Raw genomic sequence first — 27,883 nt, 5'->3', positions numbered from 1 at the left:
AATTACTAGGTCTAGATTACTGGTCTACATCTACTGATTACTAGGTCTTGGTCTACATCTACCGATTACTAGGTCTAGATTACTGGTCTACATCTACTGATTACTAGGTCTAGATTACTGGTCTACATCTACCGATTACTAGGTCTAGATTACTGGTCTACATCTACCAATTACTAGGTCTACATCTACTGATTACTAGGTCTAGATTACTGGTCTACATCTACTGATTACTAGGTCTTGGTCTACATCTACCGATTACTAGGTCTAGATTACTGGTCTACATCTACCGATTACTAGGTCTAGATTACTGGTCTACATCTACCAATTACTAGGTCTAGATTACTGGTCTACATCTACCGATTATTCGGTCTAGATTACTGGTCTACATCTACCAATTATTCGGTCTAGATTACTGGCCTACATCTACCGATTACTAGATCTAGATTACTGGTCCAATATGTACATCAAGTTTTGTAGAGGTACCTTCAGTGGTACGAGTTTCACTCCAGAAGCAAAAGTGTAGATAATGAATGGATGAATGGACAGAGAAATGGATGAGAACACAAAAATACTAAAAACAATTTTGAATACAAAAGGAACATCTGGACCACTAGTTCGACAAGTGTACCAAATGTTAAAGAAACCTTGAATGTTTTCAGAATTATTTTCTACAAGCAGGTGTGTAGATAATGGATGCATGGATAGATGGACAGAAAAATGAACCAACATAAAACAGAAGGCTCAAATGGACTGGAGTTTGCTCACTAAACTGACAGAAGGCTAATAGTCCAATGAAAGGGCAGTCTCTAAAATACATGTGTCAGAATGACACCTTCTGTAGAATAATGTTGGTTGCTTGTTGCTTTTGCTACAAAAACAACTGTTTAAAGATTTCTCATTTTTATATCTTCATCCCCTTTGATGGCACATCTTCATTTGTCAAACATTGAAAGGTCTCTCAGGATGCTTTTAATCCAAGTTGGTCAAATTCTGTTAAAGGTTGTTGTGTTTTTCTAAATAAACAAAAGTACTGTAAATGTTTTTATGGTAATGGTAACTATATCTGATAGTGGATTATAATCACTTCTTTAATTGTTAACGATTTTCAAGCTAGGATGCTGTCAAATTTTGTTAGCAGTTTTTAAGCTATTTAAGGATTTGTCTATATTAGAAATGATGGCCATATATCTATGTTGGACTGGTCTTTGAAAAAATCTTAAAGACCTTAATGCCAGACTGTTTTCAAGTTTGGTAAAATTCTTTTGAGCAGTTTTTGAGATAAAAAAAATTATTTAAAGGTTTCTCTTTTTTTCAGTAATGCATTGTTTCAACCAGGTTTGACAAAAAAATGGTTGAATTAGTGCCCTTTATTTAAATGAGTCCCTCGAAGGGTCAGATATGCTTCTGGGCAAAATGAATTTCAAGGAATTCAAGACCATTTCCTTTTAACTGTCAAATGTTGAAACCATCTCTGATATTCTTCCACAATTACAAAATTGTCAAATTAGCGACTATGGTTTATATTGGATGTCAGCTTGGCACCATTGTCATCTATGGCACAGTGGACATCATTAGAAGTCTTTTGGTGAAAACCCAATGACATAATGATCACCAATTCAGGGAGAATAGTGAGAAGAAGTTTCTAAAGATGGTCTTCATGGAAGCAGCTACTGGATGTATGACTGACACCATTTTCATTTAGAACCACTAGCTATCATAAGAAGTCTTTTAGTGAAAACCCTACGCTGAAACAACCATCCATTCAGGAGAAAAAGCAATAAGGTATTCAAGATGACTGGCATGGTGGCCATATTGGCTCTAGGATAGGTAAAAAATTTATCAAAGACAAACTAGACATCGTAAGTGGTCTTTCAGTGAAAAACCCAGTCTTGATAAAACCATCCATTGAGAAGCAGCAGTAACAAAATTTTCAAGATGTCTGCCGTGGTGGCTGTTTTGGATGTTAGATCAGTACCCTTTTCATTTAGGGCCAACTAGACATCATAATAAGTCATTCAGTGGTATCCACATCTTGATAGTTTTTGGCCATGTTGTATGTCCAAACAGCACCATTTTCATTGAGGACCAACTAGACCATGGATAAGTGTGTGTGTTACATTTCAAGAGAATCATCCTAGTTTGGGAGGAGCTGCGATTACAAACTTGTGCAAACAGACAGTCGGACAACAGACTATCCCACAAGTTCATCTAGTCTGTGATCAGTAGAGCTAAAAAGTGGGTTAATGGTGAAATCATAATGTGCCAATCTCACAATAAAATGAGATATCATGTACATGGTCTCCTTTATCTAATGTCTTAAATTTGTGACAACATTTTACTGCTTGCTTTCTGCCTAATCTGTCAGAAATTTTTTGTTTTTCTTTCATTTTGGTTTTTTGTGGTTTTTACCAGCTTGTGCATTCAAGCTGTCATATCTGTGTTTAATTGTTATCGCTTTGTGTATTAACCATCCTAATGACCCAGATTTGTTCAATTTGCATAAAAAGAATAAATGAGTAATTTGGATGCTTCATGATTGGTTGGAACACCATTAGCATATTAATTTTACATATACCATTCAAGGGCAAGTTCATTTTAAATGTGCCATTCAAGGGCAAGTTCATTTTAAATGTACTATTCAAGGGCAAGTTCATTTTAAATGTGCCATTCAAGGGCAAGTTCATTTTAAATGTGCCATGCCATTCAAGGGCAAAGTTCATTTTATAAGTGCCATTCATGGGCAAGTTCATTTTCAATGTGCCATTCAAGGGCAAGTTCATTTTAAATGTGCCATTCAAAAGCAAGTTCATTTTAAATGTGCCATTCAAGGGCAAGTTCATTTTAAATATGCCATTCCATAGTGAGTTCATTTTAAACGTGCCATTCCAGGGCAAGTTCATTTTAAAAGTGCCATTATATACTACATCAGACTGGTTTACAAACAGAAACCAAAGACAATAATTCCTGTTAAGATTTTACTTCTTAATAAATATCACATTCAAACATTTTACAAGAAAAATGTCTTCTCTGTCTTCTTACTTAGTCTACTACTCTGAGTCGGCATATTTTGAAAACAGGTAACAATATAGCTTCAAAACAGAACTCTGAAATGGTGGACACGTGCAACCAAAACATTGGCATAATGAATTCCTCCAAAAACTAGTTCAGTGCTCATAACCTCAGCCAGTACATTCCAGAGCGAATTCTACTGTAGTCTGGTAAACCTTCGACAGGACCTAAAATGATAAATAAAAAGTCATTATTTTATGAATCTATAAAAAGTAACATTTTTCATATTAATTTGTTGTAGAATCCATATGAATCCTGCATCTCTAGATCTTGACAGATGTCAATCAGATATCAAGTATGTCAAAATAGAATCTGCCTACAACAATAGAAGCTTGTTTACCATGGTAGAGCAAAATATTATCGGAATTTGATCTCCAGAGTGATAACAAGCTTAATCAGATACACGATCAGATTGTGATCAAACTTGACTCGTCCAACATCTTAAGCTTACGTAACAAGTTTTATTAAAATCTGATCAGAAATATAGTTGCATATGGTGATATTAGCATATTTACCCAGTCTGTTTAAAATCTGGCAAATGAGTGTTCAGAAGCTCTGACGACTACATGCAAGATCATCTTGTTAATACATGTAGATCTGACTGAACCCTATTTGCCAAGTTGCAAAAGATATAGACCCTTATTTATAAACCCTTATTTCAAAATTGATAAGACCTGATCAGAATTATGACTTCCAGAGTGGTAACAAGTTCAGCCAATCTGATGCAAGATTACAACAATGATCAGAAATATGGTTTCCACTGGCAACAAGTTCAGCCAATATGATGCAAGATTACAACAATGATCAGAAATATGGTTTCCACTGGCAACAAGTTCAGCCAATTTGATGCAAGAACACCTCATTAATGTGTTGATCTAACTCATTATTAAATTATCCAAGATATTCACAATACATGACCATATTTCAAGTTCTATCAATTATGATCAGAAAAATGGCTTCCAGAGAGATAATAAGCTCAACAAATCTAAACAACTCATCAATATAAAAATGACCTCAATCATTATCAAACCTATCTATGATCTTGAAGATATAAGCATATTCCAAGTCTGATCAAAGTCAGATCTGAAACATAGCATCCTCAACGTGCAACCAATCATAAGCATGAATTTCACTCGTTACTGAACTCTTCAGAGATATAGTCCCATATTCCAAGTTTTATAGAAGCAGGAGAGGAAACGTATTCCAAATGGTAACAAGCAACAGTTGACTGGCAGATGGATGACAGTTGACTGACAGATCAATGGCCATACCATAAGCTAAATTGGCCTTATGGCCAGGTGAGCTATATTTTCATGGGCATAAATGTGTGTGGTTTTGCATCAAATGACATTTTTGTCAGTAATTAAATTCGTAAATTTGTAATAGTTACTGCACTTTCTGACTTCATACAGTATTAGAATTAATCTTGCAAACACATTTTGTCCCATATTTTTCAATGGATCACTAAGAAACTTGGTAAATGTTATGGTGGGCATGTTGACAGTCACTTTGGTCCTGTAGTTTTGACTTAGATGAATATAACGGAATCTTGGGACAACAACTAGTCTCAGAATATCAGATGGATTGCTGTGCAATTTTGTATACCAGTATATCATGGTCATATTCTGAAAATGTGCATATCAACAAGTCAAACTGCCTCTTTGATTTTCGTTCAAGTTCTTGTTCTTTTTGACTTGGAAGCAGTGTATGTACTGCATACAGCTAATCTCACCGATTTGAATGGATTGCCAAGAAACTCTGTAAATGTCATGATCACCTCAAGATGCACTACTACAATTTTTGTTAAAAGTTTGTGCATTTAATTTCTGCAGCTGAACAAAATCTTCATACAGACTCTTTTGAAAGAAACTGGTGATGCAGATTGTTTTAAAGGCCACCGTGAAACTTGGGACATATTATGGTCATCATCCAAAGATGACAAATTCTGTCATATTTTAGTGTTATTGCCCTTATCAATTTACAACCTGTCACAACATATTAAAGACTTTTGTGAATACAGTAACTCTGGCTGTGTTCAACTGATTGTTGTGAAACTAGGTACATATTATGGTCATCATAAAAAAATATGCATGTTAACCAATCATTGTACTTGCATTATCTTTCGAAGAGTTATTTTTAGTTCACCATAGCCATATCTCCATCATGTGGATAGAGGTGGAATGCGGAAATGCAGGGACATATTTAATGACTGAACTGCTCACTATTATTTTAGTTCTATCGTCAGTAATGGTGACCATATTTAATGGTGGATCAGCAACATTTGTAAAAAGCTGAAAGGCCTTCGTGTGAAGAAGCTGTCTGCCAAGATTGGTTGAGATATTTTAGTCATTTTTAGAACAGGTCAAACCATAGATGACGCACAACAGATGAAAAATGTTTTTCAACACGTGCAGGGTCATACCAGAAGATCACTTGGTCTTACAGCCAGATGAAGTATAAAAAAAAAACTAAGTGGACAACTTCAAAGTGGCTTAATTATCAAACTAGTCAAAAACTGTTCCAGTCTATATGCAATCTCACAACTTACCAACAGCAGCAACAGCTGGGCATCGGTCATACAGATATTTGGTACACACTTCTTTCAATTTTTTGGCATTAACAGCCTGGAAAAGAAAATTAGTAATCTTCATGTTAACAAAACAAGACTGACAAAATTACTAAGCAAGGAAGTGTTCTAATTATTACAAGAGACCTTGTAAGAGATATTTTTCTTTATATATAGCATGAATTATAATAACCATATTTTTGTTGGAAATAAATGACGTACAGATATTAATAATATATGTATATTCTAATACATCAGCAGACCTGTCAACCCTGATGAGTCAGTCTCAGTAAGACAGTTGATTTTTTCTGTAAAACTTACCAGTTTTCAGTAAGGTTTAACAAAATATCAATAACTGCTTTTGTAAAGCTGGAAAACGTAATTAAAAGTTTGATGCATCGACGATAAACATTATGTACAACTGAAATGTTTGTAAAGTACGCACAGACTTTACTTACCACTAGTACCATTGCACAAACTCTAGTTCCAAACCCTATGCACTCAATGGCTTGTTGCTAACTCTCAACTTTACATAATTCTTGGAAATTCTTTTCCATTTTACATGACAACAGCAATCATATCTCCCTCCACGAGATAAACTCAAATTGGCATGAGATGTCCAATAAACGTAATTGTGTCCTTTCCAGCTTTTATTCACCAGAATCTGAATACTCCTTTTTATTCTTCTGTGTTGATTGTTCACATTTCTAGAAGCTTATGTTCCCTTTTGTCTTAAACATGCATCACTTTCTGGATGCCATTTTTAAAAATTCTATAAAAAATCAAGTTTGATCATGCAGACACTTCGCATGATCAAATAGGTGCTGTTTAAAGCATCTGGGGTGCTGCTGTAAAGTTAGTCTGGTTCCCTGACTAATTTCACTAATTCTAAGATGAAACCCAGAACCTAATAAAACACAAATGAACCACTGATCCAGACTTTTTCGGCAACGATCATTTTTCCATAGCTTTTGCTAGTATGCCGTAAGTCCGTATTTAAAGGGTAATTTTCATAAGACTTACGGCAAAATCGTAAGAGTTGGCAGGTCTTCATCAGACCTCAAAATTTCTTCACTGAAATGGATTAAGAAAACAGAAATCTGATTACGATGCAAGTAGTAATGACAAAGTGCTCTCCATGTTTCACTTGCTCCGAAAGTATTAATGTAGCTGACAATAATTTTTGCTTAGGAAATTAAGGATTTTAGTTGAAACAAATGATAATCCAACACTTTGACACTTACATCTATCCTTTGTTCTAGCTCTGTGACTGGAATTCTTCTGTTGTAGCAAAGCATCTGTCTGCAATGTTAAATACAGTATTAAGAGTATTTGGCAAAGGCTGCATTAAGAAATTAAACAGTTGTCAAATGAAAAACCTCTCTCCAAGCCCTAAAAGCCCCAGAAATTCTAACACAAAATGTGTTCTGAGAACAGTGATGCCTCAACACAGTGCCTGAAAAACTGGCCTAAACATAAACAAAACTCTAAAACAGTGTCACAGATAGAAGTATGGATGTACAAAGGTAACACTATATACCAACAGGAATATAAAGATTTGATGGCACATATGGATTCTGCACAAATGAAATTATTTGTCAACAATACATGGACTGGCCTAGAAATAGGATACTTCGCTGGCATACATTCTATTATTGTGTTTCCCTCCTGGCTGTCTTTGTAACCTGGCCCCTTCTGTAACCTGGCCCACATCCTATTAAATTACACCCTCTGTTACGGAATGTTCAATGTGGTGAATCAGTTACGGACTGTGTGGGATTTACGTTTAATCTTTGGGATTTTTTTAAACATACCCTTCTGAGAGTTTGAATCTAGGCAGCCCATCCAGAATAGATAATGTGCTCACTGGAGGTAACTTCCATATAATATTCTCTGTAACACAGTAACAATTAGGGTCCATAAAAATAAATGTGTATACATTCCTCAAATTCTGTAATCCTGAATTTCTTCAACATATTTTGCCAAATTCTGATTCTTTGGAATTTGTTAATGTCCAATGTCAATATCCATAAACATTAGTTTTCCTCACGAAATATCATCATTGTTTTACCTTCATTTATGCTGCCATATTCATCTATTTGCTTTTTAACTGATTGGTTCTCATTATCAACTTATCTTTTCTTCTTCTTCCCACCTGTGTTCACAAAGAAAACTGATTTTCAAACTGTTATTCCATAAAATTTTGATTGTTTGGAATTTGTCAATGTAATCCAGAATGCAGAATTTTGACAATTCTTTTAATAATAAAAAAATAAATACGATGTGGAATGGTTTGCACCTCTGCACTTAGACAAAATTTGAATATTTACCAAAAGAAAAATAAACCATGCCTCTGGCCTGTACAGATCCAAGTAATTTTGTTTTTCTCAAGCAAACAAATAGCCTATTATTTGCTGAAATTTCTCTTCACTGTAAACTTTCATCACAAGTGCCAGTCCATTAGTTAAGCCAGTGACCAAATGCTGTTTACTATGTAATGTCCAATGCAGCCCTGACCTGTAAAACCTGAAGCCACAAAGTGCCTAACTCTCTCCCTTGTCTTAACTTACCTGCCAATATCTTCACAGATCGGTGTTGTACCATCCAACTGGAGCAGTAAATTAGTTTTCAGTAAATTTCTGGCTCTCTCCACTTCAAACTCTGTCACATTACTACACAGTCTCATCCTGTATAAAAATGGAAGAACATATGAGACACGTACAGAAAGATCAACTGTCCTCCTGTGAGGTGACTCTGTGGTTAGCATGCATGAGTTGCAATCGTAAGTCAGGTTTTGAATTTATCATGCTCACGAACTATAAACTATAAAAACTCATGGTAGTTGACTTGGAAATCAATGTCATAATATTGATTATCAACATGATCATTAAAAATTACAAATTACAAAACCTGGTTACAATTTATTTGCATATGTATTAAGTTCACAAACCGAATCCACTAGAAAAATGCAAGCAGTGACCTCTGTCTTGACTGTAAGGTCAAAGACAGCTGGTGTTCAAACTTGTTCATAAAAGGGATGACATGCCAGATTGGTACCATTCACATTCAGGTATGCAGTGAAAATGTCAATGCTACCATTTCTTTCAATGGACAAGTAATAAGGTCTTTTTTAGAAAATGGCTGCCAGGTAGTAAAACCAAATGTCAATGCTACCATTTCTTTCAATGGACAAGTAATAAGGTCTTTTATAGAAAATAGCTGGCAGGTTGGCAGTCAGATTATCATTACTAGATTAACATTCAGAACCTGTTACATAATGTAATTACAACCCTCCTTTCAGAATTACATGGCAGCCATTTTGGATATCAGATTGGCACCATTTTAATAATGGAAGGACCAGCTGCAAGAAATCTTTTAGTTAAAATCCATGTCAGAAAGTTTAACAGTTATAAAATTTTTATAATTATCGCTGTGGCAGCAATATTAAACAATATTTTCATTCAGTATCAACAAAGTAAGAAGTATTTGAGTAAAAACCACAAGATAATGTAACCATCAGTTCAAGTTTGGTTTGGAATTTTACAGCATAGCAACTCAAGTAGTTTATGTAGTGTGAAGAGAATTGGAGTTAAGTCCCTTGAAAAAGGACACGCCACAGTAACGTGTGTGTGTGTTATTGGATTTTTAATGTAGCTTTAACAATTTGAGTTATATCGCTACAATGTCTGCAGTGTGTCAGTTTCTAGTGATGTCTAGCACTGAAGCATCATGCCGCTGACATGTAGCATCATGTCACACCTAGTCATATTATCCATACACTAGGCTAATGTGTCCTAACACTTATCTCTTAATGATGAGTGCCAAGCAAGGCAACTAGTACCATTTTTATGTCTTTGGTACGATTTGGCCTGGGTTCAAAACCAGTGACCTCCCGCATCCAAGGTGGACACTCTAACCACCGAAGCAGTCATACCACATTAATCATTCCTGGCTTATCTGATCACAGGATCTGAACTCTTAAGTAACAAGTCTGGCAGGTTACCCAATAATCTGCCACTACTACCGGTTTAGCAATAACAACATTTTCAAGATGGCAACCAACCTGGCCAATTATTGATGTCCAACTGGCACAATTTTCATGTAGGACCATCTACATATCTTAAAAAGTGTCTTACTGTTAACCCCATGCTGATATATAACCATCCATTCAATGAGAGAAGCTATAAGATTTTTTCAAGATGGCCACCAAACTGGCCAATTATTGATGTCCGACTGGCACAATTTTTATGTAGGACCATCTACATATCTTAAAAAGTGTCTTACTGTTAACCCCATGCTGATATATAATCATCCATTCAATGAGAGAAGCTATAAGATTTTTTCAAGATGGCCACCCTTTTCACTTATGACCTAGTAAATCTTGCAGTGGATCATCATACATTACCATTCATTTAGGAGTAGCAATAACAATTTATTTTCAAGACGGTCATCATGGCAATTAACTCCTGAGGAACAATGAAAACTAGCACCTGCTTACAGACACTTGATGGATGGGTAAAAGACAGAGATTCGTCTTGTACACTTTTCTGCTCTTTGGCCACAGTAATAAATGTTTACCCAGCAATAAGTATCAGGTTTCCAACCTCAAAAAGCAAAAGATAATTTTTCTCTCACTGTTAAATATACATACCATTCACTCTGGACGTTGAATACCATATCTTCTACATTCATTTTGTCTGTGACAAAGTAAATTCCCCTGTAAGAAAATAAACAATTCCAATCAACTCTTATGAATCTCTGAAGCAAAATATAAATGTGTTCCGGGAAACCACATTGCTGAAACACTAAACATGTACATTTAACACTATATACACCTTTTACATTCACTGATACCATTTATACTTGCTTACAAGTCCAATGTAAACCACACAGACCTCATTTGCCACTGCATAATGCACTGACAGACCAGGGTCTATGTTGTTTATTCTACTGATTACTCCTAACAAACTTCATAGATCCAGACCTGCCAGCGCATTATGTGGCATCAGGTCTTGGGCTCTGCAGTTTGCAGCTGCACCTGACTTACAAGTAGCATCACTATAACCAAATCACCATTATTAGCTCTAGACCTTGTACACAATTATATGTGCAGTCTTCCACCAATTGTGCAAAACCATTTTAACTCAATTCCTTATGACAAAAGAGCTGAAATTTGCTTTTTTTTTTGCAAAGCATGATTCAAGTTTAATCCAATTTCAATGCTAGTAAACTCTGACAAACAAAATCAGAAGCTGACATAAATATATCTAAACCTCTGAACGTTTCAAAACGAGTAATCTAAAGATGGCATATCCCCCCCCATTCCCTTATGTGTCCAGCATTCTTAATTTTTATACTACATAAGCTAGTACCCTAGAGATTAATACTCTCAATTTATATAGTAAAGATGCCCTTTGTTTCCATGGTAACCAAAATATACTGAACGTGGAAAATTATAAAGGCACTAAAATGGAGTATGCCTGACACATGTACCAAGTCTGGTTGAAGTACCTTAATAGTTTCAAAGTTATGATCTGGAAATGAAAAGGTTATGAACAGACAGACATTGCATAGTTATATCATTTCCCACCCCCACTGCCACTTAGCACATTCAACATAATCAAAATCATGTCTGTTATACAGAATGCACAGATGCTGGCATGGGTGTAAAAAAAACTCAAAATTAAACCAACACCCTCAAGCAAGCCACGCTTAAAATTTATGAAATAATACAACTGTAAATACAGTAAATGCAGAAGAAATAGACCATTTTTGGAGTAAAATTTGCTTCCTTAATAATACTTATCCATTCATACAACACAAGAAGCACATCCACTACCTTGTAAATCCAGCCATCCCAAGCAAATTTTAGCAAGAAAAGTGCAAAGGGTTATCTGCCCACCTAGGTGGAAGTCAGAAAAGAATGGTCTCCCCAAGGATTGTGTGAACCATATGAATCCCATATGTAGACTTTAAAACATTACTGCAGTGAGGTTTGGGGTGAGTGCCCACAGTATAATTGGGTAAGTATTATTGAAGAAATATTTGTCTTTAAAACTTGTTTTTTTTTCCAAATGCATTACCTTGACATAATAAATTATGAGAATAGGTAAGAGATGGAAGGAGTAACATCCCCTTACCACTGAGATTTTACATTTTAAATTTCATAAGAGATAAGAGCCAGAGTCAGTATATAGATATGCCTCGACACAGCCTGTGGGGAAAATCTTCCATCCGCAAATCCAGCCGAAGTCAAGTCATGTCACTGTAAAGCTGCTGAACAACTCAGTAAGGTAACAAGTTGTGCTGCTGCTGTAGGTTCCACTAGGTCAAACTGAGCCCTTCAAGACAAAAGATCCCGAGGCAAAGCTAGAGAAAGTTGTCTCTGACTCCATCCCAAGGCAAGGATAATGTCAGTTAATGATAAATCATACAGAAATGCTCTGCTAGTGACAACTGTCAACAATTCTTGAGCCAGTAAGTGCAAGAAACTCATTTGGTCTTGTGTTAGATCTTTACCCAGATCAACAGAGCTTATGCTGAGATAGCATCTTTCCTTTCCTTTAATGGCTGAATTAAATTAGACCTCCCTCTTCTCACTGACCTGGTTCACATCACTGGTGACATGAAGGATGTGGCATGGACAGTCAAAGAATGCTACGGCTTAAGTGAATACGAGCAAAGACACATGTCTCATCTAGGTTTGTTGTTGTTGTTGTGGGGTTTAATGCCATTTTTCAGCACACGATAGGAAAGAACCACCGGCTTACGAGAAGCTGCTGGCAAGCTTTCTCACATACCTACATTGGCCGAATCCGAGACTCGAACCCACACAGACAGCGGCGAGATGGCAGTGATCTGTAATGGAAAGCGCTTTAGACCACTCGGCCACTTGAGGCCCTCATCTAGGTTAGGTGAAGCTGTCAGGGCATTAGCCACAGAATGGCGTGAAGCCCTTTTAATGACATTGATAATTCTTGCCATCGACTCCCATGCATGACTGCTGCCTGATTTTTTTGGCCAACTGAAAAATGGCTAATGCTAGAGGTGGAATGAAAATCATTCTTATCCAGCCTGTAAAACAGCTTGGTAGTCATATTTACTTCAGCAATTTTTATATCTAATGTCGAAAGCCCAGTTGTAACTTTCTGAATGTGTTTGATAACCATGTGACAAAAATATCACTTTCAGAAAAGAATATCTTAGAATTACCCTCATATATAGATCTTATCCAATTGATAATGTTATTTCCATTTCCAATAGATACTCCTATATTCCTATTATATTCACCAACTGTAGCAGTAGACAAAAGGATCGATGTTTGTCTTCATCTTTTCAAGTCTACTGAAGACTTCGCCTTATAGGCTTGGCTTGCAGTCAGCAGTGGTAGTATTTGGAAGTTGGTAACATGCTATATATTTCCATGACAGTCACTTTAAAGCTGCACTCAGTCTATTCCATTGTGAGATCTAAATATGCCAAGTCAGTGAAATTATCCCCACACTCACTATGGCATCTGCCCTCATCAGGCACTACTCTCAGGCCAGTAAAGAACATTCTTGTAGAAATGGATGAGACACTGCCATTATCTCTAAGTTTGTCATGGTATCCCACCAAAGGATAAGCTGTGAAGAAATGACTTACCAGTTGGCAGAGAGGTAAGTGCTTCAGCATCTTTTGCAAGTACGGATGGCTGGCTGGGTGGAAAGGCTTTTGCAAAAATGGATGGCTGGCTGGGTGGAAGGCTTTTGCAAGTATGGATGGATGGCTGGATGGAAGGCTTTTGCAAGTATGGATGGCTGGCTGGGTGGAAAGGCTTTTGCCAAGTATGGATGGCTGGCTGGATGGAAGGCTTTTGCAAGTATGGATGGCTGGCTGGGTGGAAAGGCTTTTGCAAGTATGTCTGGGTGTAAAGGTTTTTGCAAGTATGGATGGCTGGCTGGGTGGAAAGGCTTTTGCCAAGTATGGCTGGCTGGCTGTGTGGAAGGATTTTGCCAAGTATGGATGGCTGGCTGGGTGGAAAGGCTTTTGCCAAGTATGGATGGTTGGCTGGGTGGAAGGTTTTTGCAACTATGGCTGGCTGGCTGTGTGGAAGGCTTTTGCAAGTATGGATGGCTGGCTGTGTGGAAAGGCTTTTGCCAAGTATGGATGGCTGGCTGGGTGGAAGGCTTTTGCAAGTATGGATGGCAGGCTGTGTGGAAAGCTTTTGCAAGTATGGATGGATGGCTAGGTGGAAAGGCTTTTACCAAGTATGGATGGCTGGCTGGGTGGAAGGCTTTTGCAAGTATGGCTAGCTGGCTGGGTGGAAGGCTTTTGCAAGTATGGATGGATGGCTGGGTGGAAAGGTTTTTGCAAGTATGGATGGCTGGCTGGGTGGAAGGCTTTTGCAAGTGTGGATGGCTGGCTGGGTGTAAGGCTTTTGCAAGTATGGATGGCAGGCTGTGTGGAAGGCTTTTGCAAGTATGGATGGCTGGCTAGGTGGAAAGGCTTTTACCAAGTATGGATGGCTGGCTGGGTGGAAGGCTTTTGGAAGTATGGATGGATGGATGGCTGGGTGGAAAGGTTTTTGCAAGTATGGATGGCTCGCTGGGTGGAAGGCTTTTGCAAGTATGGATGGCTAGCTGGGTGGAAAGGTTTTTGCAAGTATGGATGGCTGGCTGGGTGGAAGGCTTTTGCAAGTATGGATGGCTGGCTGAATGGAAAGGCTTTTGCAAGTATGGATGGCTGGCTGGGTGGAAAGGCTTTTTGCAAGTATGGATGGCTGGCTGGGTGGAAGGCTTTTGCAAGCATGGATGGCTGGCTGGATGGAAAGGCTTTTGCAAGTATGGCTGGCTGGCTGGGTGGAAAGGCTTTTGCAAGTATGGCTGGCTGGCTGGGTGGAAGGCTTTTTGCAAGTATGGATGGCTGGCTGGGTGGAAGGCTTTTGCAAGCATGGATGGCTGCCTGTGTGGAAGGCTTTTGCAAGTATGGATGGCTGGCTGGGTGGAAGGCTTTTGCAAGTATGGATGGCTGGCTGAATGGAAAGGCTTTTGCAAGTATGGATGGCTGGCTGGGTGGAAAGGCTTTTTGCAAGTATGGATGGCTGGCTGGGTGGAAGGCTTTTGCAAGTATGGATGGCTGGCTGGATGGAAAGGCTTTTGCAAGTATGGATGGCTGGCTGGGTGGAAAGGCTTTTGCAAGTATGGCTGGCTGGCTGGGTGGAAGGCTTTTTGCAAGTATGGATGGCTGGCTGGGTGGAAGGCTTTTGCAAGCATGGATGGCTGCCTGTGTGGAAGGCTTTTGCAAGTATGGATGGCTGGCTGGGTGGAAGGCTTTTGCAAGTATGGATGGCTGGCTGGGTGGAAGGCTTTTGCAAGTATGGATGGCTGGCTGTGTGGAAAGGCTTTTGCCAAGTATGGATGGCAGGCTGGGTGGAAGGCTTTTGCAAGTATGGATGGCTGGCTGGGTGGAAGGCTTTTGCAAGTATGGATGGCTGGCTGTGTGGAAGGCTTTTGCAAGTATGGATGGCTGGCTGGGTGGAAGGCTTTTGCAAGTATGGATGGCTGGCTGTGTGGAAAGGCTTTTGCCAAGTATGGATGGCTGGCTGGGTGGAAGGCTTTTGCAAGTATGGATGGCTGGCTGGGTGGAAGGCTTTTGCAAGTATGGATGGCTGGCTGGGTGGAAAGGCTTTTGCCAAGTATGGCTGGCTGGCTGGGTGGAAGGCTTTTGCAAGTATGAATGGCTGGCTGGATGGAAAGGCTTTTGCAAGTATGGATGGCTGGCTGGATGGAAAGGCTTTTGCAAGTATGGATGGCTGGCTGGCTGGGTGGAAAGCTTTTGCAAGTATGGATGGCAGGCTGTGTGGAAGGCTTTTGCAAGTATGGATGGCTGGCTAGGTGGAAAGGCTTTTGCCAAGTATGGCTGGCTGGCTGGGTGGAAGGCGTTTGCAAGTATGGTTAGCTGGCTGGGTGGAAGGCTTTTGCAAGTATGGATGGCTGGCTGGGTGGAAAGGCTTTTGCCAAGTATGGCTGGCTGGCTGGGTGGAAGGCTTTTGCAAGTATGGATGGCTGGCTGGGTGGAAAGGCTTTTGCCAAGTATGGGTGGCTGGCTGGGTGGAAGGCTCAGTTACTAGCCAGACAGCATGCGGTTCTGGAAATGCAGACTGTGCAGCCAAATGAATTGATTGATTTTACAGATCCCTGTATGGTTCCACAAAACACAGAACCATCTGCCAGTATGCAGCATAGCTTGCTGAAGTGATGGATCTCTGGTCTTTGAAGAATAGGTACATCCAGTTGGCCAGCTGGTTGACAACCTGAGCAGCAGCATACAATATGAAAGGATGGCAATACCGATTGGATCAGGCCATTCAAAAACATATGGAGTGACTTAGGGCCACTTCAATTAACTTTAAACCATCCACTGACATTTGTGACAGACATATGAACAAAAGTGTTATGAGTTCAAAAATGTATACGCAACTATTAGCGTTTGGGAAAAATGTGGGGATGGCAACTCTGCAATACTTTCTTCCTCTAAGTCACCGGATTCAATCATACAGTTAGCATCATATACATCATTAGTTATGGGGGACGAACTATCAACACATTCCTGCAGGTTGAGAAAGATGAACACTTAGGGCAAACATGACATGTTTCATGTGTCTTCATTAGTATGACATTTCTTGCACTTGCTGCATTTCGTCACATTTATTTAGCTGAAATTACACGATGTTTTGGGGAAAATAGCCCAATATGATTACAAATTGCAATAACACTCGTTACTTAAAACAAGCGAAAAACATAGGCAGTGGGCACAATAAAACCACCACCACCAACAATGTATTGGACAAAGAGGTCAGAATAAACTGCAAGAAACATGAAATAAATACAGATACATTTTTAAAAAAATGATAGCAACATTCTGCAAACACATTAATTATATGGATTTTCTTGATGGATGTGTATAAATCATAAAGATATTCAAGGATTTCAGGAGGACTTGTGGTACTATGTTGACAGGATCATGCTAAAGCTGAAAAATGGCACTAAACACTACAAATCCAAACTTTAAAATTAGTAAACATCCAGTTCATGGTTAACCATCTAATGGTGATAAGGGGAGAGAACGAATAAGAGTTTCTTCCCATGATCTATGTGTTATATAAAGTTGTCTTTTCCAGGTGGGCTATATTCTGGAGATAGCTGGGTTTTTTAAAATTTTATTAATGTTATTGTGATCAGGAAATTTTATCAAAGCGAATGCTTTATTCACTTGATGGTGGAGTTTATTTCCTAATGTTAAGAAGACTGATGAATGTATTCCACAGGGAATCTAATGTTCAAGCTGAAATCTGTAAAACCATAAAATCCAGTAGCCAAAAAACGCCAATAATAACCCACTCACCAAAGTCCAGTGTCTGTGTAGCACGTATTGAAGGATTGAAAGCTATGACATAAGTTGGTGGTAGCAGATATGGCAGCTAAGTTGCTTGGCAAACTGGCTCCTCCAAGGTGAGATCTGTCCCAGCTTCCAATCAATGTATTTGCCACCATCAGTGCAATGTTGTCGGGATTTGTCCAACCAGCACCTTCCACAGCTATAGCAACGTATGCCAGCGGCATGTCATCCTCTCTCACCCGAATCTAAATTACAAGTGATTATTTCACATGGATAAGTGTATATCAGAATGTACACCAATACATTTTTCTCTTTGTAGAAAAATAACTTGTTATATATTCCTAATTGTAACAAAATATCTGGATCTTCATTCATTCTTCACTATCTTGATGAGAACATTGTTTAGTCCCAATTCTAGGCCTCATTAGAACAAAACAGTTGATACAGTAGAATGAATACTACAGTCATAAGTCTAGGCCTCATTAGAACAAAACAGTCGATACAGTAGAATGAATACTACAGTCATAAGTCTAGGCCTCATTAGAACAAAACAGTTGATACAGTAGAATGAATACTACAGTCATAAGTCTAGGCCTCATTAGAACAAAACAGTCGATACAGTAGAATGAATACTACAGTCATAAGTCTAGGCCTCATTAGAACAAAACAGTCGATACAGTAGAATGAATACTACAGTCATAAGTCTAGGCCTCATTAGAACAAAACAGTCGATACAGTAGAATGAATACTACAGTCATAAGTCTAGGCCTCATTAGAACAAAACAGTCGATACAGTAGAATGAATACTACAGTCATAAGTCTAGGCCTCATTAGAACAAAACAGTCGATACAGTAGAATGAATACTACAGTTATAAGTCTAGGCCTCATTAGAACAAAACAGTCGATACAGTAGAATGAATACTACAGTCATAAGTCTAGGCCTCAGAACAAAACAGTCGATACAGTAGAATGAATACTACAGTCATAAGTCTAGGCCTCATTAGAACAAAACAGTCGATACAGTAGAATGAATACTACAGTCATAAGTCTAGGCCTCATTAGAACAAAACAGTCGATACAGTAGAATGAATACTACAGTCATAAGTCTAGGCCTCATTAATACTAAATAACTGATACTGTAGATAGAAAATGGTTTAATTATAATTCCAGGCCTCATGAGTACTGAACAATAGATACAATAGACTGAACACTGTTTAGTCCTAATTCTAGGCCCCATTAGAACTAAACAATACAGTAGAAAGAACATAGTTTAGTCCTAATTCTATGCCTCATGAGAAGTAAACAATACAGCAGATTGAACACGGTTTAGTCTTAATTCTGGGCCTCATGAGTACTGAACAATAGATACAATAGACTGAACATTGTTTAGTCCTAATTCTGGGCCTCATAAGTAGTGAACAATAGATACAATAGACTGAACTCTGTTTAGTCCTAATTCTGATCCTCATTAGTACTGAACAACGGATACAATAGACTGAACACTGTTTAGTCCTAATTCTAGGCCTCATGAGTAGTAAACAATACAATAGACTGAATGCTGTTTAGTCCTAATTCTAGGCCTCATCAGTACTGAACAACAGATACAATAGACTGAACACTGTTTAGTCCTAATTCTAGGCCTCATGAGTAGTAAACAATACAATAGACTGAATGCTGTTTAGTCCTAATTCTAGGCCTCATCAGTACTGAACAACAGATACAATAGACTGAACACTGTTTAGTCCTAATTCTAGGTCTCAATAGTACTAAACAGTAGATACATTAGACTGAAAATGCAGGTTTGGAAGTGTCACCTATTATCTAAACTTTCTTATGCATCATCTTTATAAACGTTTATATTTTAGGCAACTCTTCAACAGCTGAAAAACATAATTAAAAATGTACAATACATTATTTAAAATATACTGGGAATATGCAACTTACTGACAGAAATTGTGTAACAGTGTTCTCCCTCTCTAAAAACACCCTTTTAAAGATAGTTCCCAGCCCAAATAAGAGGCATTGTAATGTGCAGTGATGGTGCACTTTGACTATTTGTACCCCCAATTTATACATCACCCTGTTGTAAAGCTATATTTTCATCACTGAAGGAACACCTTAAATGGAGAGCACTACATCTCATACACTGCTAGAACACTTAATACAATTTAAGGTCTGAGAACAAATATATCTATACAACATAATTATTTTCATTATTCTCAATTAATGAAAGGCATGTTTATCATACAATCAAGCAATAATTTATCCATAAAGTAGAACCATAAATTATACCTCCAAAAATGCAACTAAGTATCTCATGCTAAATTTAATTATAATTCCATTCCACCTGCAAACTGAGTGCATGAAAATCTAGCACAGAATCAGTATAGTTTTCCTACAGTAAGAGCAGTTTCATATTTTTGATATCACAACGTGTTACATATCGCTTTATGTGATTCTGATTGGTACAAATAAGCTCATGAAATGATTGTGCAGTATTCTCTTTACTGATTGGCTGCAATCATGGTAAAACCTTTGTAACCCCACCTTCTGAAATGTTTTCAGTGAACATTTTGGTGGCCATTTTTCAACTTGACCCACGAAAGGAAATTGAGGAAAAATACCTTGACTGTCTGAATATTGACAATTTACCCCCACAGGGGTTTGTTGTTGTCATGTATAACAATATCATAAGAAAACTGTTGTAAAGCTCCAAGACAAGAACAAGAAGAAGTAAAACTAAGGGTATTGCTCATTTGGTGGTGGTGGTGGGGGCAGCAGTTTATCTGTAACATAGAATCCACTCTACATAAAAGCATGGTTTAAATGTTAAATTACACAAGTAAATAAACTCATCTCTTTTCACAGAAGAGTGTAGACATAAACCAGTTTCCCAAATAACAAACTTTGTCCACTCAAAGCATATTTATGCAGTAAATGTGTAATGCAAATCTGACTCAAAAAGAAATTTGGTTACGTCTTCTGTACAGTCTACTTTTCCAAATCAAATACTGCAACTATACGGCCACAAAAATATTACAGTAGATATAGGAATTTTTGCATCCAGTAATCCTATTTCACATGAAAATCACAACAATGTAATGTTTAGTTGTGAAAGTGACATTTTAGGGTAAACATACTCTTCAGGCCTACTGTGTACTGTATCAAACGATGTGATATCACACGTATTGATCATTCTGTTCTGAAACAGGATTTTATTATAAAGTGTTATTTATCTGAATGGATGCTTGTTCTTTGACTTATAGTTTGTAAAAATGTACAATCTACTTCAGCTAGTCCAACTTTGTTTGGGACTATATTTTATGCACAACAAATGAAAGGTGCACTGTCTGTTAGAATGAACGAAATTATTCATTCTTCTTTCTAAATAATTTCCATTGAAATAAAAACTATGTGATAAAAAGAATCTCAAATGGGTAATGATTTAATACTAAATTTATGAAACTCTTTGAATAATGGCTTGTAAAAGCTGGACATTATTCAACTCTTTTCATAAATTCAATATTAAATCATTACCCATTTGAGATCCTCTATTTATATTTCTTGTTCCACTGATTACTCCAAACAAACTGTAGAGACCCAGATCTGCCAAGGCATTACGTGATTACAGATCTTGGTCTAAACAACTGGATTTAGACTGGACTTATAAGCGAGTATATCTGGTAGCTCATACTAATCATCTTGACCCATTGCTAAATCAAACACTCAATCACCATTTGGCATCTGACCTACTGCTAAATCAAACACTCAATCACCATTTGGCATTTGACCCACTGCTAAATCAAACACTCAATCACCATTTGGCATCTGACCTACTGCTAAATCAAACACTCAATCACCATTTGGCATTTGACCCACTGCTAAATCAAACACTCAATCACCATTTGGCATTTGACCCACTGCTAAATCAAACACTCAATCACCATTTGGCATTTGAGCAAGGAGACACTTTTAATTTATTATCTACCATTTATATGCATTTCATCAAGTGTGTATTATTTTTAAAAAACTTAATTTCTTCCATTGATTACTTTACCAATGGAAGAAATCAAGTGTTTTCTCCATATGATGGCTATGTTTCTGCTAATTACATGCAGCTCTAATTTATATGATTTATGTAATGCTATTGTCCATGGCTGGTATACATCACAACTGGGATAGCCGCCACATAATTTCAGAAAAAGTTTGTTTCTGGTTTCCTTATTGTCCACACATACTGATTATAATTGTGATTATGTACCTAATGAATTGCAAATCTGCATGTATTAATTTTGGTTAAAATTTTCACTCCAAGCGAATGTTTGGAAAAACCAGAGTCTTTGGTAATCAGATTAATACATGCTGATTCCTCACATTTCATCAGGCAGTTTAGTCAGTCCCATTCAGGATGTGTTGAGAATAAGGAAACCAGAAGCAAACTTATATGGTAGCTATCCTGGTTATGACATGGTGTACCAATCATGCTGTCATATACACAATCACTGTATCAAAATAATAGGGATAAATAGTTACATGCTTTGATCTTTATATTTCACACTTTGTCAAAACAGAAGCATTAAAGTGTCTATTCACACTGTTCTTGTGTAAAACTACAACTCTCTCTCTCTCACTCTGACACACACACACTTCAATCACACAACCAAAGTGCTCATTAAATCTGATTTCTTTAATTTTTTGTTATTATCTTAACTCCAAACTCACTGGTTTGAATTAATAAAGAGTGTATCACCTACCCACCTGTATTATACAGCATGAAGCACATCAGTGATTGACCTAATGCACAGACCGAACTTTGGCATCCTGTATCGTAGCAGAAAAAGACCCTCACTTTAAAATCAGTAAAATATTTTAGAAAATAGCTCTGATAATGGCTCAATAAGAACTCACCTCGCTACCTGTAAATCGGCAAGGATATAAAATGGGAATCTCTCCCACATGCCCAGTCTCTGGTTTTCCAAAATACTGTTCAGCCAGCTTAACTAGCTCATCATGCTTTACACCTAAACAATTAAAAAATATTCAATTAGATTCCTAGAATAGGTGGGAATACCACAAATTTAAAACCACTGCATATGTTATATGGGAAAAAGCAAGGTATGTTGAATCCTGAGTCAAAAGTATTCTACTTCAGTTTTGGGATGTGAAACACATATTTGTCTAAATTTTCACCTTTCTTTCATAACTGAAAAACATCAAGGATCTTTGCTGATTATTAGCAATTACTTAATTAAGTAAATCAACTGATTTATAAATTTGGGTGACAAACCTTTCTGACTTCATAATCAAGGGCCAATCACATGACTATGTCAGTGCCAAGACTGCACCAGTATCAAGTTGTGTACCAGCAGTCAGGTCAAGCCAGGTTCAAAAGATAACAGCTAATAAAGTGGGTAATTATCCTGGATTATCTGAGGGCTGTTCCATTTAAACGTACATGGTACCCAGGGAAGGCAGTTTTTAAAATAAAATATGCAAGGGTACTTTGATTTCACATAGTTCATATTAAAATTATAAGAAAATTCTAAACTGCATTTATGGTTGAGTACACCACTTTAAAAGTGCCTTCCTTGGGTCCCATGTGTTTTACTGGAACAGCCCTGAATGAAAAACCTAGTAAGCATTAAGAAAAGGGGTCATCTGAGTGAAAGGGCATGGAATTAACTGATACAATGCTTTTTGACAGAAAAACGGTAAGCATAAGATCATACTAGCACTGATGGATAGTATACCAGTGGATTCAAATCATAATGGCACTGATGGATAGTATACCAGTGGGTTCAAATCATAATGGCACTGATGGATAGTATACCAGTGGGTTCAAATCATACTGGCACTGATGGATAGTATACCAGTGGGTTCAAATCATAATGGCACTGAAGAATAGTATACCAGTGGGTTCAAATCATACTGGCACTGATGGATAGTATACCAGTGGGTTCAAATCATAATGGCACTGATGGATAGTATACCAGAGGGTTCAAATTATACTGGCACTGATGGATAGTATACCAGTGGGTTCAAATTATACTGGCACTGATGGATAGTATACCAGTGGCTTCAAAAGCCTTGATAGATAAAATGATCGTGAATCATTACAGCAACAGCAAATGGCTCGAAAGATCAACACTGAGATGTACTCCTGACAACTGTGAAAACTTGCTACAGTCAACAGAAATCTAATAAACTTGATTTGTGTTTGTAAACATGTATGCCTACAATGCAGACCAGCTTCATCAAAGTTCAAAATAAAATCACATAGCTGCTAACCCTTGAATACCAAAATACTGACTACTTATGACAAAAATAATGATTTTCAGGAACAAATTCTGATTTTTAAAACTTTTAATGTAACTACTTACAAGATCTACAACCATCAGTAAAGCCGAACAATAACTTGGTTAATATCATGTCAAAGATGCACGTGTTGCACTCTTGCACATTTTGAGAAAGTCGTCAAATACAGGCTGTTTACAGGAGACCTTTCCACACATTGCCTATTCAGTCATTACTGATTCCAATGTACCATCTTTCACTGATGATCTGAAACTTGTGGGTCTTTTTACTGAACAAAAATTCCTCTCATAATCACATTCAAGTGTAGTAAAGAAAGAAGTCCTATCAAAAATTAACTCAAATGACTGTTTTCATTCTTGCACATGAGAAGTCCTTTGTGATTTTACTGTCTGGAAAAAGTGTGCAAAATAAATCGTCAGCATCACTAGCAACTTAAAGAGGAAAGTTCCTTTCTAAAAGAAATTTATGTACAATGAATTAGACTGTGCTGCTGAAACAGCTGATGTTTATTAGCTAATCATGCTGTTTTATGTCATGGGCACCTCCAAGCCGAACAGTAAAATCACAATTACACAATTTGCAAAACATAAATTTTCTCCTTTACTATATGGTTTCACAAATTTAAACATGAGGGCATAATTGTCCTTCCAGTTCTGTTTTCTTTGCTGGAGAAAATGCTGAATCTTCTGGTTTCCTTTTTGACATGATGAAGATGAGATACAGTGACAGCGGCACATGCTCTGTGCAATTAAATATGGTGGTTAAAGACTGGCATGACAGCCTCAATTTTGAGTAAACCAATCGTATTTTAGAACTCTATATCCCTATAAACATGCAATACAATTGCTCTTCAAATGGAACCAGGCACCCATTTGAAAAAGAAACTTGCAAGAAAAGTTTTAATTTAGTTTTTTTTTACAACTTGTCTACTCACTTGATCATATCTAACTTGTGCTCACAAAGTATTTCGAAGAAAGATATTCAAAAACGTTCATAATGGTGCAGGTTTTTTTTTAGTTGCTGAAATAGCATACATGCCAACCCCAGGCAAGGAAAAAGTGTAACCCAAGTTGACAAAAAGAGTAATCCACACATAACATGATAAAATTTCAATGAGCATATGTAAAAAATGATTTATTTACCCCTCTGGTCTTTTTAATATCAATTACTGCTTTTCATATGTAGAACTTTTAGCTTTAAAAATCAACACAGGCTCATGCTGCATTTAAAAATACTTTGTACCAGCTGAGACTACGAATGTTTTGTGCACCAGTAGAGCACTAAGTGCTGGATTACCGAGCCTGGATCTGAATTCAGTTTTATTTTTGTTAATAATACTGAACAATCTCTCACAGCCTGCATTAGAATGGTAAAGAACTAATATTCCTCTCATAAACTGACAAAGAAGAGAAAATGTATATCTTCCATTTATTGGTTCTTTTAGCTGGGAAATAAGGTGCCATTGCACATCAACTCTGCATTAAGTACAACATCATACAGAATGCCAACTTGATACTTCAGGAACTCTCCTAATTTATCAGCAGGTGTTACTGCAGCACGGGGCATCAAATGACAGGGACAACCTGTTATGTACACTAATGAAGACATTTTTCAAAATACAGAATACAACTCCTTTATGAATTCCAATCATCACTGATGCATTATTAGCTGAAAACTCCATACAGTTCGGCCAAGTTATTTCATGTTTATTCAAAGCATTATCACATATCAAAACTGTTTCCTCCAGTGGAATCTACTGTTAATTCTGGTAATGAAAGAAGATCACTCTGACTTTGCCCTTTTCATTGTCAAAGTCTCTTAAAGAGATTGAGTACAACTTTTTATCATCATAATCACTACTCCTGTCTGTGGTAATACTAAACATCCCAATTTTCATGGCCTCTGCAATTTTAAGTGAAGTATCTTCAGCTGAACACCAAACAATATTGGATTATTTTGATCTTGCACATGCATATTCTCTTCAATTGGAATCAGGAAACATACGTTTGAACAAAGGACAAATGTAGTCTTCTACCACTAGGGGTAGTCCATGTTCTATTAAGAACTCGGTAAATAACACCTCTGCAGTTATTCCACATCAAATTTACCATGACCAATATTAAAGTCCTTTCCACACAGCCTGCAATGGGCGTGAAGATGCTTTAGAATGAAACGCTGTAATATGTAATTCATGCATTCATCTCTGAATCAGATTTTCTTCTTTTTGTAATCCATCTGTGAAATTATCTGAAAAACACTTCTGCTCCAGCACACGCATCGACTAGAATAAATCTGACTTGACTTTTAGCTCCAAAGACCTACAGACTGGTAATGTACCAAATATGAATTAGAACAAAGAATCTGCAAGCAAAGAATAAAAATCAGAAAACCAGTCTGTTCTCTCCTAACTAAGCCATACAGCTGCTATAAAAAGAATCCGAGGTCAAAAGTTTAAAAGTAGAAACCAGCATGTTTGCTGAAAATAGGACAGCTGCTATAAATAGAATATAATACTGTTAGGAAAGTGCATGCAAGTCTATGGACAAGCATACTCTTGTGTCAGTACGTAGAAGCCATCTTTTCTATAATATAGTCTGCGGCATTAATGGAATGTTAATAAAAATGAGAAAACAAATTATTATCTTTTTTGGAGGGGGATATACTGGAACTGCATAATCCATATACATTTATGCATAAGGCATAATTTTGTGGAAAAAAAAGCAGAATGATTACACCAAAAGCGTAATGGTTGAAATATCCTGACAATATAATCAGGTCATCTAAATATGTCTAAAAAAAACTTTATTTGTCTACCTCCAACTGTCTTTACTTAATGGTGCGAGCAAGAGTTTTGCCAAAAAAGTCAGTCTCAAAAGTTCCAAAATGTGTAAAATAAAATTTGAAAACTTGCTGTAATGACTTGAAAATTCTATGAGATCACTGACTCATGACCATAATAAAGTGTGCAAATTTACATGTCTTGAAATATAAAAAGTTCTTGTTCAACTGTACAAAAGTGGATTTAAGACAGACGTATGGACTGACAGCAGCAAAGCAATATGTCCTTTTCTGCTATTGCCGTGAGGGCAAAGAAAGATTTGGTAACTGTATTAATTATTCAAGTTTTGTAACTTACCACCAGCACCAGCCAAGACCATTCTGGGACCTTTGTAATGCTCTGAAATAAAATTCACCAGGTCTGGTCTCTTGAGAGACCTGAAAAATAATGCAAAATAAAGGTTCAATCAAGCATTTTGTCTTGCTGTTTTCAGGCTATAATGTATTGATCTAGTGCAGGCAAATATTCTAAAAGATCCAAAAATCTGAAAAAATAATCTTGTCATCTAAATACACACATCTAAAACGGAAACTAAATTTCATTTGCCAGCATCATGCAGTTTCTGCCTAATGATGCCAAACAGGTTTGAGGAAGAGCCCAAGTCATAAAGTTATTTAAAAAACGACACAAAAATGGAAAATTTTCTTCTATTGCATTAAAAATCAAATCAGTTCATTTACATTGTATTCAAACAAGCTTACCAATGATTTCATTTGTCTACCTCAAGTCCTTTTTGCCTAAATGAGCTAATTAGCTCCCAGGGATTGAACAATGGATACAAGTGTAGGTAGAAAGATGGATAGGATCAATTTAAGACTGCCCCAAAATTCTAAGATCTGTATTATACTTCCTTTATGTTCAAATACAGAAAAGAATTAAACAATGAACATTTATATTAAAGCTATTGCAAAGTCTATATTACAACTAGTTTTAGAGACCAACTGCTACCACCAATCTAAGATATTGTAATTAACCCAATTTGTTGGACCCTCTAATTTTCTGGACAACATATTTTCAACTTCTATCAATTTTGAGTAGACAAATTATCTGGGCATCAAAAACATTTTTAAAAATATATTTTATAAAGCTGATGAAAAAAATAGAATTCAGTTGGAATAGAAACAAAGGAATGTTTTTAATGTTTTAACTGTATTCCAATCTGGTGATTGAATTATCAACCCTCTGACCATGAAACCACTTTGATTATTCTAACTATAGGTGGATTAAATGAAGCTGTAAAAGGCTGCAATAAGTTCAGTTGACAGTCTCCACAACTTGTGATGAGCAGATCCATAAACAAAGTGAGCTGCAAGAATGAAAAGGTAATGATAAAGGAACAACCACCTTTCATCTCTGGCTGTGTGGGTTCGAGTCTCGGATTCGGCTAATGTGGGTATGTGAGAAAGCTTGCCAGTAGCTTCTCGTGAGTCGGTGGTTCTTTCCGGGGTTTTCCTGGGTTCTTCTTCCACCATTAATACTGGCCGCCATGTATAGCCTATCGTGTACTGAACAATGGCGTTAAACCCTACAAAAACAACAACAACCTTTCATCTAAAGACAATTTGGCAAAATTAATTCATGTTCCACTTTGATATCTGTAAAATTTATGGTCTTCAGTATTACATATGTCTGCAGGCTTCTTTTATATTTACTGCTGGAGAACACGAAAAGGGAGACAAACAGTCATGCACATCAGTTCCTATTCTAAGCTGGA

General features: G+C 37.1%; 1 protein-coding gene across 1 annotated transcript in view; it reads right to left on the bottom strand.

Moving 5' to 3' along the window:
* Positions 1-2,961: 2,961 nt before the first annotated feature.
* LOC149803990 (mitochondrial-processing peptidase subunit beta-like) overlaps positions 2,962-27,883 on the bottom strand; it is a 59,773-nt gene continuing 34,851 nt past the window's right edge. The window contains exons 7-14 of the mRNA XM_089953855.1: positions 26,467-26,546; positions 21,924-22,036; positions 17,021-17,259; positions 10,287-10,352; positions 8,206-8,322; positions 6,880-6,937; positions 5,618-5,693; positions 2,962-3,236 (exon numbers count right to left, since the gene is read on the bottom strand). Of these exons, the coding sequence (XP_089809981.1) occupies positions 3,172-3,236; positions 5,618-5,693; positions 6,880-6,937; positions 8,206-8,322; positions 10,287-10,352; positions 17,021-17,259; positions 21,924-22,036; positions 26,467-26,546 (814 nt within the window). The 3' untranslated portion in view covers positions 2,962-3,171. The remainder of the gene's footprint in view (positions 3,237-5,617; positions 5,694-6,879; positions 6,938-8,205; positions 8,323-10,286; positions 10,353-17,020; positions 17,260-21,923; positions 22,037-26,466; positions 26,547-27,883) is intronic.

This window comes from Sinohyriopsis cumingii, chromosome 3 (assembly GCF_028554795.1).
Source record: "Sinohyriopsis cumingii isolate HCF-2022 chromosome 3, ASM2855479v2, whole genome shotgun sequence".
Taxonomy (NCBI): Eukaryota; Metazoa; Mollusca; class Bivalvia; order Unionida; family Unionidae; genus Sinohyriopsis; species Sinohyriopsis cumingii.
The sequence above is the reverse complement of the archived record's forward strand: the minus strand, read 5'-3'. Positions and strand labels throughout refer to the sequence as shown.